The 13,213-nt window shown below is 31.0% G+C and overlaps 1 protein-coding gene across 1 annotated transcript; it reads right to left on the bottom strand.

Moving 5' to 3' along the window:
- Window positions 1-444: 444 nt before the first annotated feature.
- On the bottom strand, window positions 445-4,989 carry LOC118044183 (RNA-binding protein BRN1). The gene is made up of 9 exons (XM_035052383.2): window positions 4,296-4,989; window positions 4,130-4,212; window positions 2,848-2,899; window positions 2,567-2,692; window positions 2,391-2,470; window positions 1,525-1,698; window positions 1,054-1,330; window positions 805-948; window positions 445-728 (listed from the first exon to the last, which is right to left on the bottom strand). The coding sequence occupies exons 1-9, from the start codon at window positions 4,474-4,476 to the stop codon at window positions 601-603; spliced, it is 1,245 nt and encodes a 414-aa protein (XP_034908274.1). The 5' UTR covers window positions 4,477-4,989; the 3' UTR covers window positions 445-600.
- Window positions 4,990-13,213: the final 8,224 nt, after the last annotated feature.

Here is a 13,213-nt window from a genome sequence, read left to right as displayed (position 1 = left end):
CTCACGGTGTTGCACAGGAGAAGATGAAGTGCTGGTGGAGGTCACGATGCTGCTTCCATGAAAGAACGGAGGTTGGCAGAGAAGTGTTAATTATGTTGATTCTCTTTGGCTTGTTACGGGTTTTTTTTGGCTAATAATGTCTTAAAATTTATCTTTTCGTTTATGAGTGCTATAACCATTTGTTTATAAATAAAACAAATTTATTATTTTTACTGGCAATTACAAAACACTTTCATTAGCACATCAAAATAACTTAAAAATTAAAAAAAAAAAAATCAAAACTTACCCTAAATACCCATGACTCGTTTAATTAACCAACAAAAGGAAGCAAGGGATTAAAAAAAGGCCAATCTAATAATAAACAGCACAGCATCAGAGAAGAAAAAGAGGAATATCAAAGAGTGTTTGTCATGAATGCCACAACAATATCACTTACAGAAGCTCTCAGGGAAAAATCAATAAATTGGTAATTAATCTCTAAATGAACTTCCATGGTACACAAATTACAAATTGTATCGCCACACAATGCACAGTGAATTACAAGTTTTGGGAATTTCAATCCCATGAAGCAATTACATGACCACAGAACTCATCTGCTGATCAATAAGGTTTGCTCTGTTTATTGTCTTTCTTAAGCTGAACCTTCAACTTCTTACCACCCAATTGGCATCCATTCATCATGTTAATGGCATTTTGAGCTGCACCCGGTGAGTCATAACTCACAAATCCTGCAAATAAAGGCCTATCAGAGACATAGGTAGATCTCCTAATTGCAAATGTCAGGCTCAGAAGTAAAGTTCATACCGAAACATTTGCTAACACCGGTTGCTTTATCAACAAAGACCTTGGCACTTAAGACCTGCCCAAATGCTTGAAAAGTATTGGCAAGCTCTTGGTCACCGAATTCTTGAGGTATATGATATATGAATAAATTAGCACCAGGTGGACCTAAGATGAATAACACGGGCATTTAGGAGAAAAGAACCACAGGAATGCAAAAAGGAGTAACAATTAACAAGGCATGGAATAATAATAATTATATAATAAACATACCTTCCACTTGACCCCCAGAACTTCCACTGGCAACTGAAGATGTTGCAGAATTACAGCTCGGAACTGTGGGTGATAATGTACCAGGAGAATTACTCAAAGGTCGATGACTCATTATTGCTCCAGGATATACAATTGGATACTGAAGACCTGGCATCGTAGGATAAGCAGAGCCCATATAACTAGCGGGAGCATAATTTCTAGGGGAAATATTGAGTGAAAGGTCAGGTCTGATCCCACCACGCAGACGGTATGGCACAAGTTCATAAGCTCCAGGAGCCTACAAGGAAAACAAAGAAACGACCACGCTCTTAACACCATTTTGATTTTAGATAGTAAATGGAAAAAAGTTTGAGTTAAATGAAGAAAGGAAAGCAAGATACTAAGTTAGGGAGTCAAGAAAGATCCTGACAACTTCCGAAAGGTTTTGGTAACTGCAGATTCTGGGATATTTCCTGAAAAATAGAAACAGACCTGGTATCCATATCCATTATAAGGGGGAGCATATCCCATTGGCAAGGCACCAAATAATGATGGATGTTGTGAATCAGCATTGGGCATAGCTTGAGATTGTGCTTTCTGGGCCCTCCGAGCCTGCCTTTCCTTTTCTGTATCTGCCCATTTGACAACCAAAGGAACACTTGAACCCTAACAAAGCAAGAGAGCAATCAGACCGCATATCATTGATTCATGCATCCATATTAATGCTGAGCTCCAAGTTTTAAACGGGTTTACAAAGACTGGCCCTCGACCCTCAATTCTTTATTACTTACAGAAATAAATGAATATATAAAACATAAACTCAACAGGGAGAGAAAAAAGAAAACTAGTTAAAACTTGGAACTCGTTCCTACAGCACGTGACAAGGTCAAATGAAAGATAAGTTTTGATTTTAGATCTATCATTTGTTGTAAGAGAAAAATATATTGATATTGATACAAGTTTGTGATCGGTTTTATACCTTCATCATGTACAGCCTATTCAGGAAATACAAATTTTGGTTATTCAAGTTCAGAGAAAGCTACATCAATTATTTTGACACAGTTACTTATGCTATTCTGCCAAAAGTCCATCACCTGCCTGACCAAATAGTTAGCATACCACCATCAAAGTGACTAAATGACAGATTTTACAAGGCAGATCCATGATGTTACATTATGTAGCAAAACCTTATTCAGTTCGAGTACAATTTGATAACCAAAATTGATTAAAAAGACAGACAAAAAAAGATGACTTTTCCCATCACATTATTAAACAGCATAGAATCAAAGTTGGGCTCTAACTAGAAAGAATAATTGCTTGAGCTTGAAAACTATGTTCCATTGGCCAATAAAGCTCACCTCCATTTTATGCTTTCCATTGATGTCCTCCAGGGCAGCATGGGCTTGTTCTTTTGTCTCATACTTCAAAAAAGCACAGCCTGCCAATTAGTTAATTGAGATCAGCAAGAACAGTACAGTTCAGTCCTTCACAGCAACAGCCAGATAAGAAATCAGGATTACTAAATAAAGAATACCTTTGCTTGTTTGTTGCGAACCTCTTAGTATTTGCAAGTCCTTTATAATTCCATATTTAGAGAACAAATCGGATAATTCAGCTTCAGAAACATTTTTTGGAAGCATACCAACAAATAGTTTGTGTTCTGGATTGCATGGACAAAAAAATAATCATAATGGGACATGCTAAATTAACACTAAAATAAAAGTATCAGATAAGGCATGAGAAATCTTGCTGCAGCAATTCACAGTAATGATCTTAATGGCAAATAAATCAATAGTCAAAGATATTTTATTACACCTAGCCTTTCCAACTCGCCATCTGCATACTTCACTTGCAACGGACTAGATGCCTGGATTGGAAAGAAAGAAAAGGATGCATTTCAATTAGAGAGACAGTGAGATGAATGCATTAGAGCTTAGTTAAAATAAGAGCACAAGTCATACAAAGCCAGCACTGATCAAGGACCACATTGCAAGTTATTAGACTATCCAACCACTGAGATATTTAACAAAAGAAGGCATTGAGAATTAAACCCCTAAATAAAACAGATTATACAAAACCAGAAAAAGGCTAGACCTCAAAGAATCCTGATTAACTGAAACACCCAGGCCAGCAAAATCCCAGATTGCATGACTATTCAATCTACAATAACAGTGATTGAGATATGATGTAATTAACCATCAAATGTTGAAGATCAATTGCGAACATATGCTGCAATATCTAAAATAATCTAGTAATGAACCAAAAGTATCGATGGTTTTTCCATAATGATTGGCTTTACATTCAAATTTAAACTATTCAAATAAAGTCTTAAGACTCCATCGCAACTTATTCCTGCAGAAAGGTGTTTTTTTTTTTTTTTTTTTCTGTAACAACATCCTTACTATACATTCTTCCGAAACAATTTCCATTTTGGTTTAGAATCTCCCAACATTTTCTCTCATCTACAGATGCATCCTAATTTCATTTTGTATAGAGCGACTTGCCCACACTTTTCACTGCCATATCTATTCACAATGATCAAAGCCCACGCTCTCATCACCAATATCCAATATAAATGTATTGTATATGCATCATTATATCCATTTTATCAAAATCAACTTCTGTTCATCCCTCCTAAAACACCACCGTCTTTCCCATACTCTATTAGCAATATTACCGTGATCTCATTAACAAAACCAGTCCTCGTTGCAACAGATTCCAGCTCCAACACAGTAAAATTTACTTGTGATGCAAACATATTCTACTACTGTAAATCACCGGGGCTTGTTTTGACATGATTAATAATAATTAACTAAACAGTTATCAACATCAGTAATCTATAACCATTACATCACAGGATCCACAGGTCACTCACAATATATCAAACACGGTAGAAACCATCCCATGGCTCCAAAGTCAACCACAGTAAGTAATTTCCATAAATACCAAACTAAAATAAACTACTCAAATTAAGTCGGAAGAATTAATCAATCACATTTCATCTACAATACAATGTGGATAGAAAACAAGAAATCAGCAAGTTGTAGACTGTACAGAGAGAGAGAGAGGGAGAGATCAAATTAGAGGAAGGACTAACCCCGGGCAACGCTTTCTTATTATGACAAGCATTAACAGCCTTATCTGCTTCTTGTCTGGAAGGACATATTAGAAAACAACAACCTAAGAGAAGAGGAAATTAGGGTTGCAAGAACCATTACACACTGCGAATCTTGAATGTGAAGAATTTAAAGCAAGTATGCAACCTCGGGAAGCGCGAGTGGTCTTGTCTTTAATGATGTTGACTTCGTCCACCAAAGCGAACTCTTTGAACATTGCCAGAAGCTCATCTTCTGTCATGTGCTTCGGTACTTGACCTACAAATAGCTTCACGCTCTCTTCATTATTGCTGCTGCTTGATTTCTTCTCCTTTTCACCCTCCGCCATTACCCCGAACAAATTAAATTAAACACTCCTCCTTCTCTCTCTCTCTCTGTTCGTGTTGGTGTGCTTGTAACACACTCTCCCCTCCCCCTCTGGAATTCTTCAGTGGCTTTGTTTCTCTCTCCAGATTTCTCGTGTTTTTTTCTTTTTTGGTGATTTCGTCGTCGCATGGAAATTGGGGGATTCCTGGATGGCAAATTTGGATCTTCGATGGATAAATTATAAAATTAAATAGTTTCCATTTGGACTTAGACTTTTATTTATTTACAACACTGACCTTACAGCTGTTTCAGACTAAAGTTTTAAGGCTTGGAGATGGGTGTGCTTTGTGTAGTTATTGCTTAGTAGTCATGTCTATTCAACTATTTCTCAGTTTAAATTACTGCAACGCCCTTCTTCTTCTTTTCTCTTCTTCTCTCTTGCATGGCATGGCATGGCAACCGGAGTGATTTTTCCTCCTCTCTCTCTCTCGGGTTATCTGGAATTTCTTCGCCATATATATAATAGCAAATCTTTTCTTTTCTTTTCTTTTCTTTTTCTTAGAAAAGTCATAACTATGTACAATCATTTTTGGAATTTTAATTTGAATATCATAGACGAAACAAGATAGCAGCGATTACAATTTTGCCGCGTTGTGATAAAGCCCTGAGGCTCTAAAATTAAAAGCGAGCAGCGTGCATGTCCACATGGTTCTTGCTTGTGTTAATTGGAGCAATGGGCAAAGTATGTATGATTGACAGATAGATATATAATTAAAAGGACACGTCTCAAGTCTCCCCCGTTTTTATCTTCCACTTGCCGTTCGAAAATACAGTTGTATTTATGTTTTTTAAAAATTTATTTATTTATTTATTAAAAAATTATTTTTTTATATTTTGAATTTTTTTATTACGGTGATCTCAAAAATAATTTTTTAAAAATAAAAAAAATTATTTTAATGTATTTTAACATGAAAAATACTTAAAAAAAACAATCACAGTCACACTTCTAAACAGGTCTACGTAACATTTTTCCTCTTCTCTAAGAGCTTGTTTGACAGTATGATTACGGTTTCTTTTTAAATAATTTTTTATGTCAAAATACATGTCAATAATGTTTTTTTATTTTTAAAAAATTATTTTTAATATCAGTATATCAAAATGATTTGAAAACACTAAAAACATATTAATTTAAAGTTAATAAAAAATTCAAAAAAAAATTCAAAAATTTTTAAAAATCTTTTTAAAACATAAAAATAAATAGCACAATTCATACCAACATGACATGTCCTCAAGGTCTAATCTACGTTTTCAACAACAAAAACAAAAACGAAAACGAAAACAAAAAGAAAGTGAAGCCCTTTACCTTGCCTTTAACTAGAAACACTATTTCTTCATGTTTGGCGGCAGTTCTGCTTTCAAGCATGTGCAAAGATACGATGAGCAAAAATTGGCAAAAAATAGGAAAGTACTCTCACTCTCGATTAGGAAAAGATTGTCGTTTTTTTTTTTAGAAATATTTTTTATATTAGTATTTTAAAATGATAAAAAAATATTTAAAAATAATTAATTTAAAATAATAAATAAATAAATATTTTTAAAAGAACGGCTCACCATGAAAACAAACAAACACTAGTTCAGTAGTGGTTGAAATTATCAGACTGAATGAAGGTTTAATTGTGTGCGTTCAACATGTGCTTGTCCTTATTATGACTTTTGTTTTTTAGCGAGACAAAACGTTTCTAACATCATAGTTTTTAGATTTGACTTGATGGCTAGCTCAAATTTTAACCAGATTATCTAAGTTAATTTTTTTTTAAAAAAATAAAATGATGTTGTTTCAGTAAAAAAAAAAATCAATAAGTTATAACTAGATTTTTGATGAGATCTTGTGGGGTCAACCAGGTCACACTAAGTTTTTTCTTTCCCTATTTTTTCTTTAATTCGACTCAATTCCAGTCCTGGATCGGCCGAATCTTATATCGACCTGTTAGGCAAAATCAGATTTTAAAACTATACCTAACATGTCTTTTATAGAGAACTCTAATTATTCCCTCACGTAATGTAGACTAACACTGATGGGCATTATGGATTCATTGTGCCCATGAATTTTAATTCTTTTCAATCCCATTCTTTTGTTTTTAACTTTGCTATTTAAGGGCCTAATTTGAGGCTAATTTGTGTAAAATTGTTAAGGAATGATGAAATTAATAGATAGATGACTAAAATGAAACATGCAAAGAACATGAGTGATGTTTTCTAATTTTCTATGAAATGTTTAACTTAGTCCTCATTCTTTACTAATTATAAGAACTGGATCCCTTTAATTTTTTAAGTTTCAATAAAATATCAAAATTTAAAATAGAATTATAACCAATGGTAAAGAAACGTGTTATAAATAGAATTAATCTGATAACATTTTATTTATTAATAAATAAAATTAACCTTTCAATTAACATAAATTAACTTTATTTTTATTTTGTAAACTTTATATATATATACTCTAATGCATTTCTTTAAAGCATTAATAGTAAAAAATAAAAAGCCTAATTCATTTAAAATTTAAAGAACAACAAATAAAAAGTATACATGTGGTTCGTTTGTAACAAAGTCAAATTCACTTAAAATTCAAACAATAGAAAAAAAAACTAATTATACATATTGTTATTTAAATTTATCTTTAGAAAAAAAATATAACAAAAGCTCTATTCAAAATAATTTAATATCAAGATAGGATTGACATGTTTAATCTACTCTTGTTTCTTTTACATATCTCTTTCATAATCATATATTCTCACTTTCTCAACACCATCATTAAAGGGGGAGTCACCAAACCCAATTGAAGACCAATAGAAACGATCTTCATGGTTTAAGCCAACATAATTGGCTCTCTATGTCAATTATCAATAATAATGTATTTAGCTTTCTTGGCTTCTTGCTTGTGTTGTTGACTCTGTTAGCAGCGACGCAAGGAGATGATGCCATCAGTCTGACGTGGTTGAACGGTGACCAAAACTCCCTCCTTTCTTGTTCATTCACAGTGGTAAGTTCTCATTTTTTTTTAAAATGTTTTTTTTTAAGTATTTTAAAAAAAACATTAAATAATTGTTTTTTATTTTTTATTTTAGCATATTAAAATTATTGAAAAAAACTAAAAAAAATAATTTATTATAATTTTAGGACAAACATATCCAAATACAATTGCAAAATTGATGCCAAACATGTACTAAAGAGGCGACTTCAACTGTTGATAAATGATTTTTTTCTTTCTAATTTTCTCGGGCAGAACAAGGACTCAAGGTTAATAGGAGCTAGGAAAATAACTTCAGGCTCTTTCACTTCTTACCACATCAGTGCATTACAAAAAAACATGCAACCTATATAATCTGAAAGGAGTTCCTAGCACAACAAATTTATAATCTTTGGAGATCGGCTTTGTTTAAATCCCTGATTAGCTTAAAATTTTATTTTAAAAAAATCTTGAAATGGTGTTGTTTTACTAAGGAAAAAAAAAAAAAAACAAGTTTTTCCACTTACTAACCATTTGGTTATAAAATCATCTGGTTGATTTTTTAAACCAAACTGATTCTTTTAATTGTAGTTCAAATTTGATTTGAATATTGAATTAGTTTGAACATCTCCTCAAGTTTCGAATGCTTTGCTTTTCTATTCATGATGGATCATGATTTATTGATATTTTTTAATATTTGTTAGAAAAACATTTATTTTTGGCATAAACCCATTATAAGCTTCGAGAAAGTATTTTGATCTTAATGATAGTTATGAACCTCATTATTGACCCATATCAAATATCTTTTGGGCTCAGGCAACGAGCATGAGCCTAGGTGTTAGGCTTTAGCCCAGTTACTAGGCATGTGCCTAGACTCGGGGGATTTGGCCTTGATTTTGAGCTTGATAACATGGTGAAATGTTCATAAGCATAATGAGTGTCCTAAACTCAATTATTTTAATCCTTCATTAACACATGTATATGAGATATTTGTTTCTTATTAAAACTTTTAAAAAGATATTTGTCTCTTATTATTGTTATAATGGTAAAATAACTTCCCTCATTATTGTTATCATGATAAAATAACTTTTCAACATTGTCACTCAAAAAAAAAAAAAAAGATTCATGAGCTATAAATACCATTTAAACTACCTGGGTAAAATGATTCACAATTTACATTAAAAAACACACATATATCCAAAACAAGAACAAATAACCTTTTTCTTAAAATTCCATGATTTCTATCATATTTTTTACTCTTTTCCTTTTCTTTTGTAATATTGCAGATTTAATCATCTGATAGTCCTTGAATCTCCCCTAAAAAGGACTTGTGGATCAAATTTGATAAAAAAATAACATGAATATTTCTTTTTAATTAAAACAACATGGATTAAATTTGACAAAAAAAACATGTATGGGGGCTTGGCCTTTGAGGTTCATGCATGCTTGGCTTGTTTCTTAGATATCTCTTTATTTTTTTATATATATATATGTTTTTGACAAAATCTCTTTGAATTAATTTATTAAAATAATATTTTAATGATTGTATAATTGTTTCATTGTTTTAAAGAAGATTAAGCTTTTTTATGATGATATTATGGATTGCTTTATTAATGATTATGTATTAGCATGATAAGTTATTTTTTTTTAATAATTTGCTCATTAATATTAAATGAGAATAAATAAAATATATTTTTATATAATTTTCTTATACTTTTTTTATATTGGTGTGTAAAAATGATCAATTAATAATTTTTTAATTGAAACTTGCTTTTGCAACCCAAACAAGTTTTTACTAGTAAAATAATGCTTCTAAAAAAAAGACATGTTTTTGTCAAGAAAAAATAGAAATGGATGAATAAGAAAATTAGGTTTTTAATTAAAAATATATGTTTTTTCCTTCTTAATTCAAATTATTATAGTTTCTGCTAATATTGTGTTTTGATTGCTATTGGTTTTTATTCAATGAACTATTGCTAATAAAAAAAAATATTTTATTGTAAAAAGAAATGAATTAGAGAAAACTATTTTGGCGAAATGCTTTTTTCTTCGTAATTTTATTTGTTGTGTTGCCTGCAAATATTTATTTAATTTTATTATTATATAATTAAATAAAAATCAGATTCCTCAAAGTTTGTCTTTGCGAATTACAACCAGTGGTAAAGAGAAGTTTATATATATATATATATATATATATATATATATAGAAGAAGAAGAAGATTTAAACTCAGAAGGGAAAAAGGATAATAATATAAATGCACAGATGGAATGCTTGCCGGCCGTCGTATTCATGGACATTCTCTGCCGTGCTTGATTTTAACACTACCAGTAGCAAAAGGCCTAACTTTATACAGTCAACTTGGTATTATCTTCAAATTCCAAAAGTCAATAGATTCTAAGGGGTTGGCCACCATCATTTTCTCAGACTTATCCACAGCAGCAAGGCTAGGTCAAACTACAGATGATCATGGGGATCTGGACGGGGCGTCAAAAGGTATGATCTTAATCATAAGAATTAAGAAAAAGAAAGGGAAAAAAACCCTAACCTCGGTTTGGTTCTTAGGTTAAAGGCTACAGTATGATAGTAATTATATAATTAAAATGTTGCTTTACGAGTAACTTTCGTGAGGAGAGGTAGAGCTTGCTTCAAGAAACGCCCCAGAAAAAGTCAGAAGAGAAAGTTAGCTGTACCTAAGCCAATCAAAGCGAGCGTTGGTCAAACACGTACCAACATGTTGGCCACTAATTGCTCTACGTACAATCTGTCATAAAATATCCCAGTTGTTTATAGCCATAAATTAATATATAAGAAAAAGACAAGCGAGAAGAGAGAGATGCTACCATTTTTTTATATATGATATAAAAAACAGAAAAAAATGGATGTCGGCTCTATTTATTTACTAGAAAAATAATATTTTTTAAAAAAATTTTTAAATTATTTTCTAATATTTAGTAGTATAAATAAAAAATAAATTAGAAAAATAATTTTCAATATTTGGTTATATTATGGAAAATGAGCTGGAAAATTAACTTATTAATGTTTTATTTTTCTCAAATTTATTAAAATAATAAGAAACAAATCTTACAAATTAAAAATTTGAATGATAATAAAATTGAAAAAATATATATAAATTTCATAAATTATCTTAAATAAAATAAATAATAATCAAAATAACAGAGATCAAATCTAAAAAAAAAAAGATAAAGAAATTAAAAATAATAATAATTAACATTTCATAAATTATTTTAAATAAAATAAGTAACAATCAAAAGAATGAGGAACAAATTTGATAGATAAAAAATTTCAATAAAAAAATGACAAGAAAAAAACAAATAATAATTATAAAAATGAGACCAAGTTAATATAAAAATTAAATTTTAAGAGATGAAATTGAAAAATAAATATTCAAAACAAAATATATATAACAATTCAAAAGTTTGAGGACCAAATTTGATATAATCAGAAAATAATATGATATTTCTAAATTTTTTAAAACTTCCGGAAAGTGTTTTCCGCCTAAATTTTTCAGGAAAACACTTTCTTGGAAATCCAAGCCAAATTTTTCTTTGACTAGGAAAGTGTTTTTTTTGACCAACTTTCTTAATGGAAAAACAAACATAGGAAAAGTTTGAAAAGTAGGTTCCCGAAAATCAATTTTTTTTTTGCTTAAAGACGTGTTTGGCAAACATGTCCTTAGACCTATTTTGACAATTTTATTTTGAACAAAAATATGGTTTTACCAAACATTATCTTCAAAAAATTCTTTTAAAAATAAAAAAATGATTTTTGCTTATCACATAGAGCCTAATATTTATAAAAAAATGCATTTTTTATTTATAAGAAAGCAAAGACAAAATGTTTTTTCTTAGCATGGTTTTAGAAAAATACTTGTGTTGATTTTCCTTTATATCTTTTGAAGTTTACACAAAGTTTGTAAAATTCTTCAAGGATTTGACCCGTATTTCAATAACTCTAAAAATTTTAATTCATAAAAATTAATGGTCAACATCATGATATAAACATTGTACTTATAAGTAAACTGATATTTAAATACCAAAAGTTGACTAGAAAAATTTCAAGATTATTTTAGATATTCACTAGTTTTAATTGAAAATATTTTTTACCACAATATATAAGTTGTAGAGAACCCTTTTGCCTTCTAGGATAGATGAACCATTTTAAGGTACCTATATGGACCATTTCCATAAGAATTTAATTAAATATATAAGCCTTTAATAAATTTAAAATGTCAAATTTATTCATGAGAGTAAATCTTTATTTTAAGTTATAGATAGACTATGGTTAGGAACTCATTAAAACCTTTAACCTATATTCAGACAATACAGTTTACCTCATGTAAAATATATTAATGATGTTAATACCTTCTCTAGCAATAATAAGTCCTTTACCCTTGAAATTTCAAATAAGACCAATAGACTTGGATCTCCTAGTGACCATAAACCAAAAACTAGGTGATGACTCTTTTCAATCCTGACATCCTTCCACGCCACACTTGTACATATGATAATTATAATAATTTTATAATTTTTTTTATAAAATATTTTCGTTCCATAAATTTTATTTCTATTCTAAATTTATAAATTAAATATTAGATTTATTAATTTAAAAAATTAATTAATTTTTTATTAATAATAAATATATATTTATTTGAATATAATAACACTACATGCAAATACAATTCTTATTAACTAACATGTTTCTTTCATTAGTACAAATGTCCATATCGTGACCTAATGCAAAGGCAAAATATTGTTCCCTGTCTTGCATGTGTCTTTCGCACTGTGGACTGCAACCCTGAATCTGTATGTGGTGAGCTTGTTACTTTCTGATGAAGATCTACAGACTTGTCTTCCCAGTCATCATCTGAGCAACCTCCTTTACCGTCAACATACCCGACCTTCCGATGCCTCAGATCATATCTCTGCCGGCAGCCTCCAGAATCAAAAGACTCATTAATACTATTGCCGAAGAAATCAATCCTTTTATGCTGATCACCATCAACCCATTCAGAGGTCTTATTCTTATGAGTTGGGGTTCTGGTTTCAATACCTTTGGCCAAATGTTGACAGCCTCTCGCACTCAGAGCAGGAGAAACTCTCTTCCCGACAGTGTTCTTGAGCTAAGTTCCAGGAGAACAGTTCAGGTCATTACATGATAGGAAGTGATCCGCAAAGCCAACCTCAGAGACAACATAATTTAACCTCACGAACTCTTGATCACACTCTGCCTCGTCAATACACGGAGGTCTAGATTCATTTCTAGAATCAAAACATATGTCATCAGAGACGAACGAAAAAACAGAAGCTAAGAATAAGAAAAATAGAGAAAAATTTTTACTGGATAGAATCAAGGAAGACAGACCTGCACCCTTATCTTCACCAGCAGAGCCATCAGAAACAAAATCTTCTGCGAGATCCCTGAAACGTGGCCTGGGCTGCCTCATTTGTAAGCCTACTACTCCATTTGCTTCAATTAATTATTGTACCAATTTCAACATCAGATACTCCATCAACAGTATCCTCTAATGGATTTCTTCATCCTCCTTGTCGAGGACTATCTGGCTTACCACTAACCAACCAGTTCATGTTTCGTTCGAATCATCAAGCAGTTGAGTATCAAAATGAAAAGTTTCTCCAACTGGGTTTCTGCCGAGGGACTGTCAAGCACAACTGTATCATCATGAAAAGGAAAAGTATCTTGGAAGTGTCGATAACCGCTTCCATTTGTTCA

The sequence above is a fragment of the Populus alba genome, chromosome 2, assembly GCF_005239225.2.
Source record: "Populus alba chromosome 2, ASM523922v2, whole genome shotgun sequence".
Classification (NCBI taxonomy): domain Eukaryota; kingdom Viridiplantae; phylum Streptophyta; class Magnoliopsida; order Malpighiales; family Salicaceae; genus Populus; species Populus alba.
This window is presented reverse-complemented; position numbering and strand designations above follow the sequence as displayed.